Genomic DNA, 21,802 nt, shown 5'->3' with positions numbered 1-21,802 from the left:
TCCATACCAAGAATAATTCATTGCGTTTATTTTGCCAATTGACACACATCTAATAATAGAATAATATACATAATGTATTACATGAAACACTATGCTATCGATTTAGTGCTTATTAACAATATGATTAATAATGCTGTCCCATGAATCATAATTGATGTGGCATAAGGTACAAATCTTGTTAATATAATTTTACATTACACATGGATTGTACAGCTTATTTGTCGTCTTACCGGCACATATATCACTAATTACTTTTTGGTACTTTAATGTAATCTTTATATTGTATACAAAAATGATTAGTTGAATGTATGTTTATACATTCAACTAATGTTTGTCACTTCTGTATAGGTTATTTTTTATGTTGAACGAAAAAAAAAATTATATATCATGGTATGAAATAAGTTTATAAAATAATATTGTTACTAAATATATATATATGAAAATTGTAATCTAATCACTATAATTGACTTATTAAACCATTTAAGCTTAATGGTAGTCAGGTAATGGACTACCAAAAAATACCACATATTTTTTTTTATTGAAAATATCGCTGAAATTTTATAAAAAAATTATAGGCAACTTAATTTTGATGTGTTTTTAAAAGAAATCCAAAGAAACAAATATTTTTTTAATGTTAAGTATATTCTAGTAATAAAGAGTTAAATTAATTCAAGAAATTTTATATATAAAGTGTTTTCATGAAACATTATTGATTATGATTTGGAAATTATAGTTTATATAATAAATGTATAAGAATTATTTGATTACTTTTTATTCACTACTTGAGATGTCTGTAAGAAACTATCAAATTCAACAGAATATTGTAATCAATTAAATTATTTGTGTATTGTGTATTCTACAGGCAGAAAAACCAATAAAACTGACAAATATAATTTTCACTGTATCATTGATATTTGAAAATAAATAGACTTTTATTAGACATTAACATATTACATCTTTTTTTTTAACTTGTGATTCGCATTTTGCAATTTTAGTTTTAAAACATCAGAAACTAGAACTAAGTATTAAATAAATTATCGTTAATCATCAGATAATTTCATAAACTTCTATATTGTTTTATATGTAACTAAAATATAATTTTAAATTAAAATATTGATCCGTTTTTATTTTCTGTTCTGCTGGCAAATCTATTTCGGAATTAAGCCGAAAAACCACAGACTCGTGCATCGAGATAAAGTGGGGTCGGAAGGACACATTGCGGTGGGCGTTTTGGGTCCAACGAAAGTATGTCAAGTATGGAGGGCAGAGGCTAATAACTAAAGTTGATCCCTTGATCCGTTGGCCGAAAACAATTTTTCCTTACCTGAAACCCTCTTGCCGTTCTTCCTCCATTGGATGACAGGAGCTGGATCGCCCCTGGCGGCGCAATAAAAGAACGCTATGCCTCCGGCCTTGACTTGCTGGTTCCGCGGCTTCATCATGATTTCCGGCGGATCTGAAACATAAAACGTGGACCAATAAATACACAAAGTTCCAGATTGTTTGCACCACCCATCCGGATCAATTCTGCTGCCCCGCTGCAAATACGTTTAGAGACGCGTTCCAATGCATCATCCACTCGGTTACGCGAATAAATATTTGATTTATAAAATATGCTGCGCAAAAAATAAAATAACCATCATCATCCCACTGTTACCAGTAGTATCGCTCATATTTTCCTAAAACTTTTTGTTTATATTTTTCCATAAAAAATTACACAGGTTTCATTTCAACTGGCGCAGTTGGAAATGCGCTCAGAGTGTATTTGTTACAGGGCGGAGCAGAAAAAAAAGAATAAAAAAAAATACGTAGCGGCACGCCAAAACGAAAAATAGGGAAACAGAGAAAAAATGATACAGGGAATGAAATATACAAAAAAAATAAATTAAAAAACATATGGGAACTGTATGTGTGTGTGGGGGTGGAAGCGCACAAAATTCCAGCGCTTCAAAAAATATTTCCGATCGGGCTGATGCCAATGCACACAAACAGATAGATTTGAATAAATATTTCGTATCGAATATAAACAAAAATTTACAATAAAAAAAATTTATAAAAAAAAGGGATGAGTTTCTCGTCGATGGACAACGCAACTTCTCTTTTCAACTTCGTGTAGGGATGTTGAGAATCAGATGTTGATTCTGAGAATGGGATGTTGTTTGGGAAATCCCCTGGATGTATTATTGTACGGCGGTTATGTGGCGGTCGTAGTTTAAGTTTAATAAGTCATTTATCAACACGGCGCGGGTTAATTTTACAAGTTCTAAATGACGCATTCGCGTGCGAAACGCGCAATTAACCCGGCCATGTCAGAAAATGCGGGGGTGGGTCCGACCGGTTGTGTTGGGGGTAGTTGGTTGGTCGTAGGCGGGAGGACGAGCACGAGAAAGCCGAAACGGGGCCATCGTATTAATGCCATTATTGCTTCGCCTTTTTACATAATCATCCATCCCTCTTACATTTAATTACCAAAACAAATTACTTTTCTGAACAATCAATTACACAAATTAATTGAATTCTCATTATCTTTTCTCCTCTGCCGACGGAAACCGCCCGCCACCTCCAAGTAATGTCGCGCACTCACGTAAATTTCATTACCCCAGAAATAAATAATCCGGACTTTAACGACTCTCAAATTCGCTGATAATTATATAAGTGCTGCGTAACTTTGTAACGTCGACGAGGCCTTGGATGACGGTATTCCGTGGTTATTCTTACACTGGGGAAGAAAACAAGAAATGAATTAACATCAATACAACAAACAATCATTATTTAATCATCTGTGTTTTAAAATCTAATTGTATGAAAAATGTCTTTCCTTAATTATTTAGCTCACTGAAATAAACATACATCAAATTGAATATGGGAATTAGTATATATATAATAAATATCTATATCACACCTATACCTCGCTATACGACCGCTTTATGCTGCACTTCGTTAAAACAGCCTTCTTTAATTATTATTTGTAAAAGATAATAGCAAAAAAAAAGCAAAAAGCAAGACAGGTTTGTATAAACTTTTTCGGAACGTATCTAAGTAGTAAAGCGAGGTATGGGTGTACTTATTAAAAAAAACTGTAAGGCTGAGATAAGTAAGGATTTGTAAAATTTGGTTAATTAAAATTACATCAGTTTATATTAGGTAAGGTTACATTAGAGGTAAGCTTTGATTAAATTATGTTAAGTTACAATTTCAGTATAATTATATTATATCACATTAACCGAATTCACCCATTAGAGGCAGTTTCAGTTTTTCTATAGTTGACATTTTTCATAAGCAATTTTCAGGCTAACACGATATTTTATTTGATGCGTATCTCTAAACTTAAAAATTTGTAGTCAAGATTTCTGGCAAAGTGAGAAAGTTGACTCAAGTCATATAAACGCTTGCTAAATATAATAATTATTTATTTTACTATAATTAAATTAAGAAACTTTAACAACTATTTTCTTCCTTTAAAATAAAAATAAATGTAATACAGAAAATAATGAAGTAGATTTTTCTTTGTGTAATCGATTGTTGAGAAACTCTGAGGACATTTTTTGTCCTTTAGAATCGAAGAGTGTAAGAGGATTGTTCGAAAATTATTCACCTGAACTAAAACAAAGAGGGTAGAGGTAATTAAGACACCGCTGCTTTGCATAATTGCAGTTCACAGTCGAACAATTCCGTCGGATCGTGCGGGGGCTTTCGCATGCAGCGCGTATATTCCGAGGAGATGCAATTATTAAGATTAATAACCACGTAATACATCTTGGGCCACTGAATTAATTCAGCAAAAAAAAAAAGAAAATATTTAAAAAATAATAATAATAAAAGATATTTATCGGGAGTGAAAAATGCATAGAATTAAGTTGCACGCCTGAAAACTGGTAAACCGAATAGTAAAAGGAAACACAATTAGATTGTCAGCTTCGGACAACCACTTACACTCAACATGTAAAAGTGACTCTTACATGTCGCTTTGTTAATGTAATGAACCTAAGTAAATAAATAATTGTGGAAGAGGTGAATTGTGGATGGGAAAAGTAAGTATAAAAGAGGAGAAGTTGCGTTTATCAATATTGTGGGCTTCCACTGTACACACACAATATTATTGATATTCGCGTAACTTACGTGTCAAATATTGGATGTTAATATTCATAATATTCATATCTGTGTAGTTGCCGTCTGAAAAACCAATCAATATTTAGCCGCCGCTTAGGGCTGGTTTTGTTTGCCTGTCCGTCCTTCAGAGCGAAGGGTGTGCAGGCGCTCTCACTTCACGCTGAATGCAAATCAAAGCTATAAACACACTATTCGAAATATTGCGGGGGACTTTTCACTCGATCATTCTTTCTTCGTGCAAAAATGAAAATAGAAACCACCGCCCTCCGGACGATCCGTAATAAATGGGGGGTTGGAAAAGTACTGACAAGTTAATCGGCGATTCCTTCTTTATTTTCTTTTGCGCACGGGGAATCCCCTTTTGTGCTCACCGCGTATGGATCTCACGTATCCATCCATCCGAGTTGCTTGAAAATAAATATATTACCTTACCATTCACGCATTTGATAAATGATGGAATTATGAATGAAAAACCGATGGGTGGTAATTGTGCGTCTTCCCAGATGATGGAGAAGAAAAAAGATACTGCATTCATGGGGCAACTCGAGAAAAGGCCTTCTCCACCGTTATCAATTCATTTTGTAAATCGCTGGCTGCAAACTTCATCTTCTCCTCCCTCTCTTCAACCCCAGACCAGATGAATTACTTATTCAACGTGCAGACATAACACTACAGTTTCTTCGCATGGAGCATATAGCGCATTCCAAAGCCCTTGGCGAGAATGGCCCTATGAATAAATATTCGAAAACATTGTCGCCGCGCGTTTTTATGTTGCCGTTACGTAAGACATTTATGTAGATTAGATCCGGCAAGCTGAATACAAACACTAATATTACGTACGAGCAAATCAGCCGTTCCCTATAAGTAATTACCAGTTCACCGACGCTTTTTCACCCCTCCTCCAAACATCATTAAATAAATTGATTGCCACACACAATTCACTTGAAAACTCACATTTCAAATTTACATATTACATATGACAGTCACGTATGTTGAATTGCAACGGGAAACTCGACTTTCACCATTATCACCACTAATAAAATTAATGAGTTTTTAAGTAAAATTCCAGCAAATACTTCCATTAACAATATTACAAGTAAGTCTATTTTATGTATACACAAAAAATATTATTATTTATTGACCAATACATTTACTTCAAACAATTGGTCTTTCAATTACTTACCACTCATTATTTATTTTATTGCATATTTAATGATAAATGTCCAATATTTGTAGATTCATTATTCTTTCCATATTCATTTTATTATATTTATATAAATAAAAATATATTTCATATGTTAGGCTAAGAAATTTCGATCATTGGTCGTTTCCATATTATAATCTCAAATAAATATTCTTTCCTTTCTATTTTATATTGTACAAGCTATTATTACATTCAAATTTCTTGTAAACTTGTACCTTTATAAGTCTCTAAAACTTATACAAAACATGGAATACCTGTCAGAAGTATATAAGTTAAGTTACATGTAACTATACTTTTAAAAGTTATCGATCTTCAAGCAGAAATAGTTTTCGAGTATATATTTTTTTTATACATTCTATTCATATTTCTATCCAGACGCCATTTTGCACCATTAAAACCCTATTGTAACCATTTAAAAACTTTATACTCCATTCACAAAAAAAACATTACAACAAATTAGTATTTTTAAATATATGTAAACTTAATAGGACAAAGATGTTGAAAAAAAAAACACAAAAAAGTAAAAATCTTAAATCAATTTTCTACGTATTACAACATTATATCAATACTAAAGCATTCTAAATCATTAAATAAAGTAAGTATATTTAATTAGAAATAAGTTTTGAAGTTTAAAACGTTCATAATTAGATAATAATGTTAGTTTTTATATAAGTTAAACTGAGTTAATTACTGATATAAAGGCAGATATGTATATTAATAGTTTAAATAAACAGTAATGAAATAATCGTTACATTAAACTGACATATTATTTAAATTATAATATATTTTCGTAAATGTTAATTCGAGTTCATCAAGTGCTTTCGTAGGAACGATACGTCCCGTAAGTGATTAAAGTAATAACAGTTAGCGCAGTAAACGTTGGCAAGTGGCCGATAAGAATAGACTTTAGGGATTAGTGGGTTCTAATTTAATCCCGATAGTTTGTGCAACTTGTTATCATATGTAAACGAAAAGCTCGAAATACGTGTTGCATTGTTTCATTCATAAAGGAAAGCTTAACAAATTCCATTAAAGAAATAATATTACATATAATTATTAAACTATTAACCTAGTTTTTAACATTAGTAAAATATATTTTTTATCGTTCACAAATAAAATAGATTTAAATAGATTGGACACAATGCAATAAATGGAAAGTCTCGAAAGTGTAATTTGTATTATATGTATGAATGCATAGGTGGTGGTAGGACTGCGTTCGTTTTGATAAATGCATTCGAATTTAATCCTTTATAATCGTAGATCAAACAAATTTCGTTTTCCAGATAAACCCTTTCCATTGTCACTTTTTAGTGAAATATGAATTCATGCATCGACCGTGCTTCAGATAAGCGTGAAAATAACAACAACAAAACCATCAGCAGGAAGCAATAAATAAAACGTAACGTTAATGAAGACAGGCGCTGCATTTCCATCGATTTCCAATAAAGCAAACGTGAATATTTATACCGGCGCTTTTTACCTAAGTGAAACCTGTGACTTATGACTCTTTTTTTTTATAGGTATTTAGGTGATACGTCGAGTGTTGGATATCGTTTTGGTCTCGAAGCTGTCGATGTTATCTAATCCGCATGCCCAGACGGCCAATTACGAAACCCACCCCGACATCATTAAATGCCATTCAATAACTATGGCTCAAGCAACCCTAGCGATTCGATTACACGTTCTAGGCTACTACCCTAATCATTTTATTCAGTTTAACTTGCCAACTTTTAGATTAGTTTCGCCAACATGGGAATCAAATTTACAAAATAAGGGATGGGACGGAACAAAAAAAAAGAAAGCAACATCAAAATCTGACAATGCACGACCTGATTAGATTCGCCCTCCCAAAAAAAAAAACTTTATTTTATTTCGTAGGTTTTCTGGCTCTTTCGTCTTCCTCTACCACTATCTATAACGCTGCGGGCCGCCAAGTTGGAAAGTTGAAAATTTAATTAATGAATTTATCAAGAGTGTCCCATTTCATAAAGCGAAAAGAATGCCTTTTATGTAATAATGTTGCCTTCGGAGAGTGGAGGAGTGAGCGCAACGACGATGATGATGATGTAATTAATCAACGTCTTTGGGGGGGGGGGGCGTTCGATATAATTCTATTTCATCTTGATATATACTTGTTTTCCCCCTTCTTCTTTTTTTCCTTCTCTCGACGGTTTTGATTTTGAAAGATTTCACTCACTTTCGATGCGGGGGTGTGGCGTTACGTCGACATTGGCATTTCATAAATTAGTGTATGGATTATCCTTTTGAAAAATTAATTACCCCCAATTGAGGGTCCTCGACCTGGCCTCCCTTTTCATAACAATTTTAATTGGAATTTATATCAAATCCATTCCCCATTCTCCTGCGTCTGATGTGAAGTGGACCAAAGGGCACTTTTCGTCGGATCCGCCGTCGCCGCAGACCGGTGAAATTTATTAAAAAAATGTTAATTTCGCGCACTCGACGAGTACTATTTTTTTTTATTCACGAAAAATACAAAGACTGGAACGAATAATAATAAGGGCGATTCTTCATTTCGTTTACATTATTTTTGCCTGCATCCTGAATGTTTATTCACTGTCTGCACATGTGTGTTTATTACCGGCGATGCTTGTGCATGTATACTCATTACAAAACCGAGATTGCATCCTAGATTGTTTGCGTGGTGGTTATTAGCTTTCTGTTAATACTTTTTTTTGGAAACATAATATATAGCATGTCGCAATTGCAATATTTACTGCACATTAAGCAAACATTGCCACATGTTTAATAATAGTATGGTCGATAATATATTATTGTCATAAGTAAATCAAAATTATGTAAAATTGTTATAATTAATCAATAATATGTATTTAAAAAAACTCTTCTCAGTTAAGCTTAAGAATAAAATTTATTGACATAAATGGATAAGATTAACTTTTGCAAGCATGCTATAAACAAATTATAAAATATTCACAAAAAAAAACAATATTGAAAAATAGTAAATAGTTTAAAAAATTCATTAAGTATAATTTTCATATTTTGTTTTTTCTTAATGGTATTTCTAAAGTGTACTATTATTAGTATATTTCAAACTTGTTGTAAAATAGTAAATAAAATTAGTATAACTATTGTATCTTATAAAACAAATTAGATAACTATGTTTATTGTTGAAAATCCTTATGATATTTAATGTTTTACGTTATAGTAAGATACTTTCATATACAAGAACTTTCATACCATTAGAACTTACTATATTGACTTACTTTACTTCCTACATCAATTATATTTTGTAATTAAATGAGGATTAAAAATTAGTTATATAACTCTTCATATCGTTGTGAATTCTGATTATTAATTCTATGTGCTTGTGGTTTCATAAACTGATGAAACCGCATCAAAATCTTCATTGGGAAAGGCTAAATAGATTTAATGAAGGAAATATTTTAGGAACACAATGCCTTATTTATAATTCCAACAGTGAACAGTGACGGTTCCTGGGGCGCAAATTGCATGGAGATTGGGCCAGAACCCTGATCCTTTGTGTGGTTTATTAAATATCATTAAAATTACCGCTTCACCTTTTTGGACGGGATCCTCATCCTTTTCCTCCTTCTCCTGGTACGGAGATAAATGGCGCCAACCCCGTTGCGGATTTATTACGACGTGAACTTAAAAAAATATATGCACACGGAGCTCACCCCTCCAAAAAGAAAGTGAACGAAAAAGACAAAGAGTGAGAATGAGTGCCGAAGAAATTTTTACAGATAAACTTTCTTTATTACAGAGATGATCCCAGGAATGGAGAGAATATAAAATATAGCGGTAGTTTCTTTAAAGTGCGGGGATATATTTTCGAATCTGTATTTAAAGCGATAAAATAAATGATCGTTTAGTCTTTTCGCCGCCGAGGTTATTCATATACATTTTTTTTACCCCCCTCAGCTGCAAACCCTCGCGATCTCATTCTTCAAAGCGCACCGGGCGAAGGAAAAAGGTTATATAAAATTTGTCTTATTTTTTTTAGCTGCTCTCTTCATCCTCTTTCCACTGTGAGCTGTGCGCATCTCCTTATTCTTGCGGGAGGAGAGAAAATATATGCATCAATCACTAAATTTGTGATATTTTATAGTGTCCTCCCTATTCGGTTTAGGCGACAGGGGTGGCACAAAGATAAATCGCGTTTTCCCGATCGGAGATTATCGAACTTGGTGTGTCGGGGGTTGCAGTGGTATCGCTAAATCACCGGGAAAGCGTATCCGGGGGGTCGCATCTGCCCAATATGTGTTTAGCCCGGTGGATGCTTTTTTCACAGGCAGGGACATCCAACCTCTAATTGATATATAGCCCTGCCGGGACAACTCTGCCCTGTCCTGTCCGTTACTATTGATCTGAACTTTACTTGTTTCACTTCTTCCCTGACATTTATGTCTCAACTAAATATTTAGCAAGGGATACTCTCGTTCCCATTTACTCTCTCTTTTTTTTTCTATCAGCTTTTACCCCTTGTTTTTATCTCCTTAACTCCGCTCCCTCCGTCGCGAATCTAATTATACCCTTTCAAATTATCCCTTTTCTTGACTGTCGACATTACATTCAACACGAATGAATTGCAGCACTCCAGATAGTCTACTTTCATTTTTATATATAGCCTGAATAGAAATATTTATAATATTAACCCTCATTCTGACAATTTGTTTAACCCTGTGCGATATTCTGTAGAAAAACAAGTAAGTTAAATAATTAAATCTCTTTTTAAACGCTTCAACTTAATTCATACATATTAAATTATATACAAATTCCACAATCAAAAAAAGATTTGCTTTGTTATGAAAATAAATAATACATATACAGCTTTTATGTGTTAATTAAATTAAAACAATAAAAATACTGACAATTCTATCACTATTTTGTACGTAAAATAATATCTAAAAATAAATGGTGACCAAAGTTGGGCCAAATTATTTGAATCATTCTCTGTTTCTTAGACAGCATTACATAAAATAATATATACATTTATCTTTTAGTGTACTATCATAGTATTTCTATGCTAAGGCAGTTCATAATTAATTTCGCTTCTGCAGTTTTAATCTCATCCAAATTGCGAGTGCAACTGGGGAAAAAGAGATATAGTCGTAGATTAATTTGATAGACTCCAACAATCATCCGACATCAACCCGCAGCTGCGCTCGCCTCCTCTTTCAATCTTCCACGGTCTCGTCATCGTCCTTTCTCTCTCTCCCACCCATATTATCTTATAATTTCCTCGCGCAAATAATTGTGACGATTTCCGTATTGTAATGAAACAAGGCGGCGGTAATTGGGCGGTTGTAAATGGATCCGCGCGCGTCTAAAGAGAATAGGGACAAAGGGTTATATCTTACCCACCCGTTGGCCTCTAATTACAACGAAGAACCATTGTTGCGTAAGGGTTTACTCGCCCGCTCGCCGAACAATTACACAATTAACCCCCGCGGCACTCGCCCCCTCTCACACACACACACACACACGCACGTACTAACACATACACCCTCCACCTCATTGCCCCCAGACGTCTCCCTTATTCTTCTGCACCCCCTGACCATTTGCCATTACATACACGCAACACATTGTTTCTTCACATTTGCTTTATGAAATTCAGCATATAACTCATTTTTAAAGACATACAATTATTATTATTATTCCACCGAGGATTTGCTTGAAGCAGAAAGTCGAATTATTCCGAGTTGTCAAGATTCCGAGCGTAAATGGAATTGCGGAAATCACCAAACAATACGCATTACGTGCATCCGTGCCTCGATGCTTTTTGTTTTATTTGTTTTTATTGTGTTTTCTCTTTTCTTGTTTCATCCCCTAGATTTATTTCATCGCACCATTCGCAAATCGTGTTCATTCCATGGGATTTCCATCACAATCGGGTCATGTATAATGCATGTGATATGGAGAGGAGGCAGCGGCAAAAAGATTACATTACTAACTAAATAGGATTAAATATGGTAATGTTGAAAAGTTGATGCTTGCAGGAGAGGAGAGACTATCCGGGTAAGATAAAAATAAAACCGTTCGCAAACTTTCGCATAACAAATATAAAGCAAGAAAAACGAAATAAAATTAAAAACGACGGCTTTCGCATAAATTCGAGCATAAGATGAAGCAACATTATTTTTATTTTATATAATCGAAACGTTTCCTTGACGTTAAAATAATTGACAAATAAATTATTAGTTAGTACTGTTGTAGCTAAAGTACAAACTACAGTGGAACCTCGCTTAACGAGCACCTCGCATAACGAGCATTTCGATTAACGAACAAAATGAATTATAAGAACAATGCCTCGCTTAACGTGCAATGTTTTGTATAACGAGTGACGATGAGAAGAGAAGTCCTGGATTGTGCGCCTGCTACATCATTTTTAAAACTTGCGTACACATATTATGTGTATTTTTGAATATGTTTCACTATATGAGTAAAAATCCGAAAATTTTGGAATGTATTAAACTCGTTAAGATGAACTCTAAGAGATTTGTTTATTTCAATTTTTAGTTGTTATTCAAAGAAGCATACAAACTTCGATTTTGAAGCTTTGTATTTTATAGTAAAAATATAAAAAGATTAGCGATTGTACATTATGGCGCACAACGTGGGGCCACAATGTCGGGCAAAAAAAATGTCGAAGACAACTTATGCGATGAACGTGCATTGCATATTTTTTTGCACGCAGTCTACATTTTTTTTTTCCAGTGAGGTTTTTGATGTGTTTCGGGGGGGTCCGGAATGGCCGTCGTCAAATCCAATATTCCACATAAAGTATGGGATTTTGAAAATGTATATTCGCAATCAACGGGAGTCCCGCGCGTACGCGTGCTTGAATATTTGATGTGCGACTACTTGGATCGGCCGATTTTTATGTGCGGGTCCAAAATGACCGATCGTAAAATTCGAAAAACCGGAAATTATACGCGCCAACTTTCCATGGAAACATTTTTATTGCGCCCGCACGTCAAAAAATCATGAAACTAAACTAAAAAAAAAATAAAACTCAATCAAGAGTTAAGCATTTTTTTTTAGTTTGAATCAATTGACATGAAACATCAGTTAGAAATTTGACATTAACGATGTCAATAAACGATGAATTAAGATAAATACTGCCCAGTTTCGTCAATTGGAAGATAGATGACGCTGTTATATAACATATTTATATATTGATGGATCATATCGAATGTCTCGTATTATATAACGTTACAATTTTAAAATAAACTGTACGATATAAGTCGATTTAATACCGAAGTTTAGTAAACTTAGTATATTTTCGTTTGGGAGAATATGTCTTCTGGTGATATGTGAGAGCATGTGTGTATTTTTCTAAATTGTGAAAAGCAGAAAAACAAAAGTCGCCTCATCAACCCTGATGGGAATGCAAAACACAAGCCCGAGGCGCCTAATTACAAAAATAAAATGCCCAAGTTGAACATGACACAAATAGAAAAAAAAATAAATATATACATATACACTAGAGACAGGAAAATCCTTCTCCCCCGTATGGATTTTCTCTTCCTTTGCCAGCAACAAAAGCGTGTCTACAAAGTCGCTTTAAGGGCTTCAAAACTATTCGAAACGAAATAGTAAGAAAAGAAACTCAGTAGAAGGAAAATCTTTGCCGGATAAATTCTTCTCTTTCCCTTTATACACACACACATTTCCTCTCTTTTTTTTTTGCATTCCGCTTACGTATTTCAGCGTTCCATAAAACATAATAAAAATAAACGAGAGTAAAATGAAAATTAAGCTAATGTTTGTAAGAAAAAAAAAAGAGAAGAAGGAATTAAAAGGCGGCACGGACCGGAGAGAAGACTAGGTAATTGGAACGTTTTTCTTCTGCTTCATCTTCGTTCGTATTCGTCTCTGTCCTTGGGAAAGCTTTTCTCCGTTCCTTTTCTGTTCCCATTTCGAGCTATCCAGTTCCTTCTCTTCCTCCGGCTTCGTGTTATGTTTCTCTTAGTCTTATTTATTAAACACGCGCATTATCCAAATCCCCGGAGAAATTAAGGAAACGCTTAATACATTACCGGCGAACATCGAGCGACTTTTAAATTAAAATCTCTCCTTGTCACATCTCATCAAAACTTGAATTACGCTGACCCAGGACCGACAATCATCTTAAAAGGATTCTTAAATGTATTAAAGTACATCTTCACCATGTTTTTTTTATTTTCCTTCATTAAAAGAAATCCTCCTTTTTTTTTAAATAAATCTACCTTGTGAAACTTCACAGCAATTAAAAAAAAAATATATTTTAAAGTTTGAACTAAATATCGTTGTAATTGTTACGCGTAAAGTAATGTAATAAAGATTTAGATGTAAAATAAGTATTAAACGAACGAAAGTTAAAACAAATACCTTTGCAAATAATGTTGAAAAACTTCTAATTGGGTTATTTCTTATAAAATATTATCTAATTATTTTTATCTCAATCGTTTGCAGATTTATGCAAATCTAAGATTTGTTATGTATTAATTTCAAGATCTATACAATGTGAATCAATGTACAATTACTAACAGAATGGGAACTTATTTGGATATGTTATGCATCTGTATATTCAATGAGTAATAAATAAAGGTGTATTTGTTTATGACAGAAATCATTTACAAATTGGTAAATGTAAGATTATGATATGAATTTATTCATGTAGGATTAGAAAGACAGTCGGAACTTATTAATGTATAGAATCTTTAGAATTCTACCATGTAAATAAGGCTTAAAAAGAGTAATGAATGAAAAATGTAGATGATGAAAAAGTGTATTCTGTAGCGGAAATCTGGCTAGAATGATTCTTTGCATAATTATGTTTCTTTATAGGGAAAATATGTCTTCGCTAAAAGTGGAGGTACTGTAAATATTTGCACAGCGTGAAAAGATAATATATGGTGTGGAGGAAAAGCCGGCACACACGCAGATTTGTTATTGCAGAATATTAATTCGTGCGCTGCAGGATGGCAGGATCGATTTTAGGTTTTGATGTGTCGCCCCCAATAATAACGTAGTTTAAAGTAAGCCGGGGTCTGGTGGCTCGGCGGGGCCGTATAATCCAATTAAAATCGGCCGCATGGGGCCCATGCATGACTATTATCTACCTAGGCCCGAAACGTTAATAATTTACAACTTTAATACGGCAGAGAGAGAAAGACATACACGGAGAGGACGCACGTTCGAGAGAGATGTTAGCAGAGAGAGAGGAGCATAGAATACACAATGCATGTGAACGTTCGATTCCGAATTTACAAACTCACCCCTGCTTGTTTGCTGTCGAACTGCAAAAACAAAATCAAAAATAATATCGCCCCGGGGTGCGCGTATTACAAATATAATTTCATAATCATAAAGTAATTTAATAAATTGAAAACGATGGATTTATAACTATTCCGAATATGCTTTACTGTTTCCAGTTTAGCTTTAATATTAACGGAGAATTATTATTCGTAGAGCGGCGCAAATATTCCGGTTTTAAAATATATTTACTAACACATTCTCTGGGATCAATAATCGACAATAATTAAAAAAAACAGAAAATTACATTAATAAACAAACAATTATAATTTATCGCCAAACACAAAACACGTGTAAAAATATTTAATACTTTCACATAAATGTATTTGTTTAATTTACAAATTGACAAAAGTTGTCAATTTTACTACAATATAACTATTAAAATATAATAAACCATTGATTTTAATAATATTTTATAAAAATTATTCATTAAAAAAGATAATAATTACTTAATTGTTCAATTATGGTATGTTATATAATTCATAATTAAATATCAAATAATTGGAATGTAGACAAAATACAGCTATGTTATGTAATAGTTGAGACTAGTTGGATGGATGTAAGTGGGTGATTAGGGAATGTTCACCCGCTCTTGTGTTGAGAACTTGAGTGGACAACTTACATAATCTTAAATAAAAATTTGCTTTCAATGTAGAATACGAATTAGATATTCTTGCATCAATAAAGTGATGATATAAGTAAAATAGAAATGTAAATTTTGACAAATTTTAATAAAAAGTTGGGCAGAAACAGTTAATTATTTTTCTTTTATAATTATTTATATAATAACGTGTTTAATTTTGTATGTATGAATTTTTAGTATAACAAAAAGTATAATATAACCAAATTGAAATAAAGATAAAAACAATTTAAATAAATATGAAAACTTTATAAAGCAACACAAAAAAAAATATACATTGTACAAAATAGATAGAATGTCACAATATATTTTATTATTCGATGTTCGAAGCTGAGAAGCCGATCTGCTCCAGACGGAGGATAAATCAATGAAATTGCTCTAAGAATAGAAAATTCTAATATATTCAGACGATAACCAGGTCAGAAAAGCCAATAGCTCCTTTTTAACAACGTTAGATGTGAGATTGTGTTTTATTCAATGCATTATTATAATCTTTATTTATTCTCATAAATGTATTGCAATATAGTTTCAATTTATTACTTATTAAATAATTTAAATAAAATTACAATCAAATACCTTCACTGATCATAATTAAAGTAATTCTGGTATTAAAAAAACCATTAGGTATAGATGATATTAATGAAACATCAATTATTTATTTTACAATAAATCTAAATATCATTTACTATAATTTATAATTCTTAAGAGTTTAACGATTTTAATGGTGAAAATTGTCTCAGTCCACATACACCTAACATAAAATTTATTTTTTGATCAAATTATCATTGTTTTTTCAAAGTAGTATACTAATTATCATGTACTAAGTAAAGCTATGCAATAATCTGTAATGTATGTTTAATGTAAGATTTTGTTAATCATTATAAATATATATGAATGAATTTACTAATATTTGTTTCAATATTGATTCCTAACAATATTTGTTGAAAATCAAGATTAATATAATTTAAATATATACTAATGAGATCTGTTGTAACTGTTGGATATAACGCCAGAATACACAACAAGGTAGGAGCATTAAAGTAATTTTAATGTAAATAAAATAACATTAGATCAAATGCAAATTCACAAGTGCGCTCTGCTTCGCGCGGCAACGGTGGATGGGAAAATTTACAATTCTGATGTTGGTAACCTTAGTTAATGCGGATATTTTCCCTTTCCCTAGCTGCAATCGCCAATATGCATACATTAAAGTAAAACAGGGCTTTCCGGACCAATTATTACACGGAACGAGGTGCTCCGGGTTCTGGGCTCCACCGCAACACGAAATACCAGCAGCTCCAGCAGCGCCAACGAAAAAACCGCAAACGATAATTAGAAGAAACAATGTTGTATACTTATTGAGAGAGGAAGCAAAATATACGCATGGTTAGAAAGAAAATAAGAAAAATAATTGAGGGAAAAAGGAAAGGAAAAAAGTACAGAATAAAAGCAAGACAAAAGAGGAGATATAAAAAAACACAACACGAAGGAATTAAACAACGAGATTTAATTAATTCGAGCTTTTAAGTTCCTATGTAAATAATACTCAATGTTCCTGTATATATTCTTTTTTCGTTTCAATTTATTTTTGGTGTTGTACAGAAGACGAGTAAGAGGTAAAGTAAGCGTCTTCTGATTCGTCTGTAAAAACAGCTCGGTCTTAATTAGAATTGAATTTTGCTGGGAGAAAGATAGAAGGCGCTGGAGGCGGAGGTAGGGTGCAAGAGGTGCTGGGGGTGGATGAAACATAGGGATGGGGGTCTCTCCGTGTAATTACTTTAGCCGGCAATTAGATGGCCATAGAAAATTATTTTAATTTCCGTCCGTGGATGCTAGATGCACACGCCATCTACCCTCGCAGATAAATAATCTACTTCATCGACTAATTTATCTAAGAAAAGTATTTCTATTTATAACGATGATGACAAGTTTTCAAGAAACAATTTCCATGTAATCTCAAATCTATTTTAGAAGTAAAATAAATATATCCTTGATTAGAAAGATTTGAAGCAAAGATGTCATAATGGATATAAATATTTAATAAAAATAAGTATAAATGAAATCAAATATATATTTATTCATTTTTTATTAAATATATCTTTATCCTTCTATTAGACTTATTCAATAACCAAAATCAAGAAAATGTATCAAAAACTATTCATAAATAAATATTAAGATGAATATTATTGAGTAATTATACCTTTGTATGTATATATTTTCTAACAAACATAATTAAATACAAGAAATATATGATGGAAGAAACATATTTTGTTATAAGAAAACAATCGATTTCATCAATTTGTGTATCATTTTGTTCTCGAATCGTCTTGCAATTAGAGGCAAGTAAATTGATATTGTTTACTTATTGGATTTGTCTTTTTTACCTCCAATTTTCGTTTACATTGCTTTTGTTTGCGGTATGTCTCGAATTAGAAACCTTAGATGTACTATAGATACTTAATTAGTGCGCTTCGGCCATTTAGTACATCTAAGGATTCGAATGTAAATATGAATCCAATTACAATTTCGCCTTATTCACTTTCTTGAGAATCACGTTTAAGCAGATAACGATTCTATATAAAATAGACTTAATAATAAAAAAAAAGGATGGTTATTGGAATCATGTTTCCTTGCATCTTTTAATATCCCCGTCTGAAGGTATTAAAGTAAAACGGTACATAAAAAAAGATAATAAGAAGAATGTAATTATTTTGCAGTGCTTCGTCGGCGACAATAAAACAAAGATAAACTTGTTTAGAATGAAAATCCAATAAGCAATTTATTTTGGTTTATGATATTTGGAGCTGGACACGAGGGGGGTCGAAAGGGGTGGGTCAGAGATGGAAACGTCAGGACGTTTAGTCGATTAGAAAGGGTCCATTTGATTCGAAAAGCGTAAGTTGGCGGGGATTTGTTTTCCGTGCTCTGTTTTATCTCTTTGGCGTAACTCGGATGAGGAGGAGGCACGGTAGGGGGAGGTTTGCTGCAAAACTTTTGTCAGATAGTTCTGGAAGAGATTCCGGCAGAGGGTGGAAGTTTTCTGGCTGCAGAAAAATACGGCACAGATTCGAAGTCATTGTCGATCGACTTCTGGAAGGGTTGGGGGTTGGTTGCTCCGTTTGTTTCCCGCGATATAATTTCAATTTGTTGCATCATCGTGTACCGTTTTCTGGGGGGATGGTTTCCTTATCTTATCGCGAAGGGTTGGGTGAGGAGGCGTACGGCAATGGATGATGGTTCTGGTGGATGCGCCTGGTGGAAAGTTCAGATTGAACAGTCTATTAAATGCGACAAAACGTTGCCATTAGATCTGCGATATCCGCAAAGGTGATTTCGCGTGTCAAGGGATATTGTGTGGGCGTTTCGCTTTACGACCTGACCGCATAGGGCTCCATATAAACTTGTTTCATCATCGCCGATAGCCGAAACGCCGGACATTTCATTTCAGATTTATCTGGGGGCTGCCGACCTACCAACACCCCCCAACCACCCGTTCGCCTTCCTCAACCGCCTCAATAAACCACACGCACCACGACCAACGAAATATTATCGCACCACATAAAAAACGGGGGGAAAAGGTCATTACCGTTATGTCCGTTTGTGTGTACGTACATTATTATTATTATTTTTTCTCTCCTCGCTTCTGTAAAGCTTCGTTCCTACGGAACAAAGCGAATCCTGTTAAAGCCGAAAATGAAACATGCTCATAATTTTTCACGTAGTTTCTTGATAATGTAATGAATTTCGCTCATTTACTATCGAGGGCCATTTCAACTTCAACGTCCAGGTTTATTGGTCCCGGACAAGGATAAAAATTCCTTGCAATAAACTTTTGCCGGCTTCCCGAGATGACCAATATTAGAATTATTTTTATCGCGCCATAAAGTAATGGTTATTGCGTTTGTAGGCCATTATTGCCTACGTATGAGTAATTCTTCGAGCACTTTACGAGCCACCTTGAATTTATCACCGCCGCCGCCGCGAATCCTCATTCATTTACGTCTTATTAATGATGGAGATACAACATAACGCGAACGTAATGTAGCCTCATTTAATCTACATTCATTCAATTTAGTAATAACATTCTATTTGCTATTAATATTTTAATCAATAATAATTATAAACCCAAAAATTAATTAATTGTTCTTCAAATCATAATATATTCTTATACTGTTATCACATTTTTATGTCACACTTATAGATTATTTTATGTACACAATAACTTTAATCATTGTTAATTTATAAACAGACCCGTATAACGAGGTTAATACGTTATGCGTTGCATGAAATTTCGTTATAGGAAATCGTGTTATACGAGAATTTCCCTCTTATAACACGGAATTGCCGCACTTTGTTATATTGCTTGTTGTACGGGTAATCCGTTCGGACAATCTCCCGTACTGTATGAAACCGGACTCATAAAAATAAACCGCACAAAAAGGAAATATTTGACTATATAAATGAAAAATGGGATCATTTGTGTATACAAAATATAATTTTATGTAACACTTTTTTAGAATTTATTTTTATTAAATACAATAATTCAACGCGGATTATAGTGAATGTAGATTTTTCAAATCCAGACGATGCGATTATTACAATTATTATTTACCTAAATGCTCTAATATATAAGAAAAATAAACATATCTTTTATTTAATAAGACTTTAATTATCTAAAATTATACAAATATAAAAAATATAATATTTTTCATTATATAATATATTTTGTTCTGAATTATTTAAAAGGTTTGTTATTAATCTATATTCTTGTCTATTTCAAAGCGTTAAATAAAATATGAAAATAAAGGAAATAACAAACTGTATTATATTTCTTTTTTTATCATAAAATATTGTTATCATAAGTTATGACTTATTTACTAAAAAAAAAGTAATAATGTTTGAAAAACAAGAACGTAATAATCATAATTTAGAATTATAGTCTGTTTGTTTAGTTCGCATGCAACGTATTATAAAATAATTTCAAAAGTAAAGAGATAATATCTAAATTAGTGAAGAATTATCCAACACAAACACCCCTTGACATGTTTGGTAATAAGTCTCGTAATGAACTCTATTTTTTTTACATTAAATATTCGAATAGAAAAACAAATATTTTTTTAAAATTATTACAATATTATTATATTGTAATATAATAATAATTTGTTCGTATTTTAATACATTTTGTAATATAACAATAATGAATGCAAAATACAGTACATATAATACGTTTTATTTGTATGCAAAAAATAGGTTTAAATTCGAATTTCAATAATACTACTACTGCAAAAAAAAATATTTATTTTGTTCATGTTTCAAATCCGAATTCGCTGCTGAATAACGTTATTAAATTTCCAATATTCGCATTGAATTATAATTTTGCAATGATGTACCATTGATTTCGATGTGCGTATATTAATTACGTTACTAGTAGGCAGAAGGACTGAGAGAGGTGGTTGGGCGTTCGGTCTGCCAGAGTGCTAACAAAATAACAATATGTTAATTGAAATTATAGTTGAAATTTAATATTAATTGTTAAAATGCAATATTCTAATTGACTATCCCACGCACCGTATAATTACAAACAAGGAAAAAATGCGTAACGTTGCGCAATTATCAAAATGAATTCGCTGAACCATTACGTACGTAGTAAAATGGAGGGTGGTCTTCCATGTAAAATGACATCAAACTTATTTCCAAATTAGTATTACTATATTGTGGTGTGTGTACTGTGCAATGTGTACCTTGCATTATAACGTATTTTCGCCTGCAAATATTTTGAAAGGTCCTTCATCCTCTAGTCATGTGATAATATTTACCGGTGATTTACGTATCCATTACATTATTGGATGCGGCTCATACTCATGCCTATATCAATAATTACAGTGTTGTCTTTATATGCATCAAAAATAATTATAATAATAATATTTATTGCGACAATAAATCACCAAATCATAATCTCAATACAATAACAAATTAAATTAAACTGCTGCATTTACTATTGACCGGAAAATAATTATAAATGAAATTTTGATATCGAATTTATATGTTTGTATCTATTGGACATTAGTAATAATATAAATTTACAAATAACAAAGTAATTTATAGATATTTTTTAAGTCATATACCAAAAGTTGCCAAACTTTTTACAGTAACTGAAAATATTGGAAGCCGCACCTAAAAATTTAAAAAATTCAAATTTTGGGTGCGTCTTATGGTCCAAAAATAACATTAAAATTTTATTTTTTTTAATCGTCTCTGTTAAATCTGGGAAATCACCGATTTGTCTATGATCGTCGATAGCTAGTATTAGGTGTAGCCTGTAATCGTGTGCGCTTTTGTACGATTTATTTGAATTATTTTTATAAATCTTTAAATTTTTTATTTTAACATTAGAATAATTGAGCGTAAAACAAAAAATGTAATGTGAAGTATAAACTAAATGTGATCAATTATGCAAAACAATATGGAAACAAAGCAGCAGAAAGACATTTTGGAACAATTAAAACTGCTAAGTAAAGACAAGAAAAAATTCGGTTCGCACTTAG

At 32.5% G+C, this 21,802-nt stretch overlaps 1 protein-coding gene across 12 annotated transcripts in view; it reads right to left on the bottom strand.

The window, feature by feature from the left end:
- LOC108566937 (tyrosine-protein phosphatase Lar) overlaps nucleotides 1-21,802 on the bottom strand; it is a 430,502-nt gene that overhangs the window by 49,817 nt on the left and 358,883 nt on the right. For 10 of the 12 annotated variants that reach the window (XM_017927080.1, XM_017927085.1, XM_017927081.1 and 7 more), the window contains 2 exons: nucleotides 4,120-4,173; nucleotides 1,325-1,456 (listed from right to left, as the gene is read on the bottom strand). In XM_017927080.1, coding sequence (XP_017782569.1) covers nucleotides 1,325-1,456; nucleotides 4,120-4,173 — 186 coding nt within the window. The remainder of the gene's footprint in view (nucleotides 1-1,324; nucleotides 1,457-4,119; nucleotides 4,174-21,802) is intronic. The other 2 variants (XM_017927075.1, XM_017927082.1) reach the window with 1 other exon arrangement.

The sequence above is a fragment of the Nicrophorus vespilloides genome, unplaced genomic scaffold (genome assembly GCF_001412225.1).
Source record: "Nicrophorus vespilloides isolate i.1.1-1 unplaced genomic scaffold, Nicve_v1.0, whole genome shotgun sequence".
Classification (NCBI taxonomy): Eukaryota; Metazoa; Arthropoda; class Insecta; order Coleoptera; family Silphidae; genus Nicrophorus; species Nicrophorus vespilloides.
The sequence above is the reverse complement of the archived record's forward strand: the minus strand, read 5'-3'. Positions and strand labels throughout refer to the sequence as shown.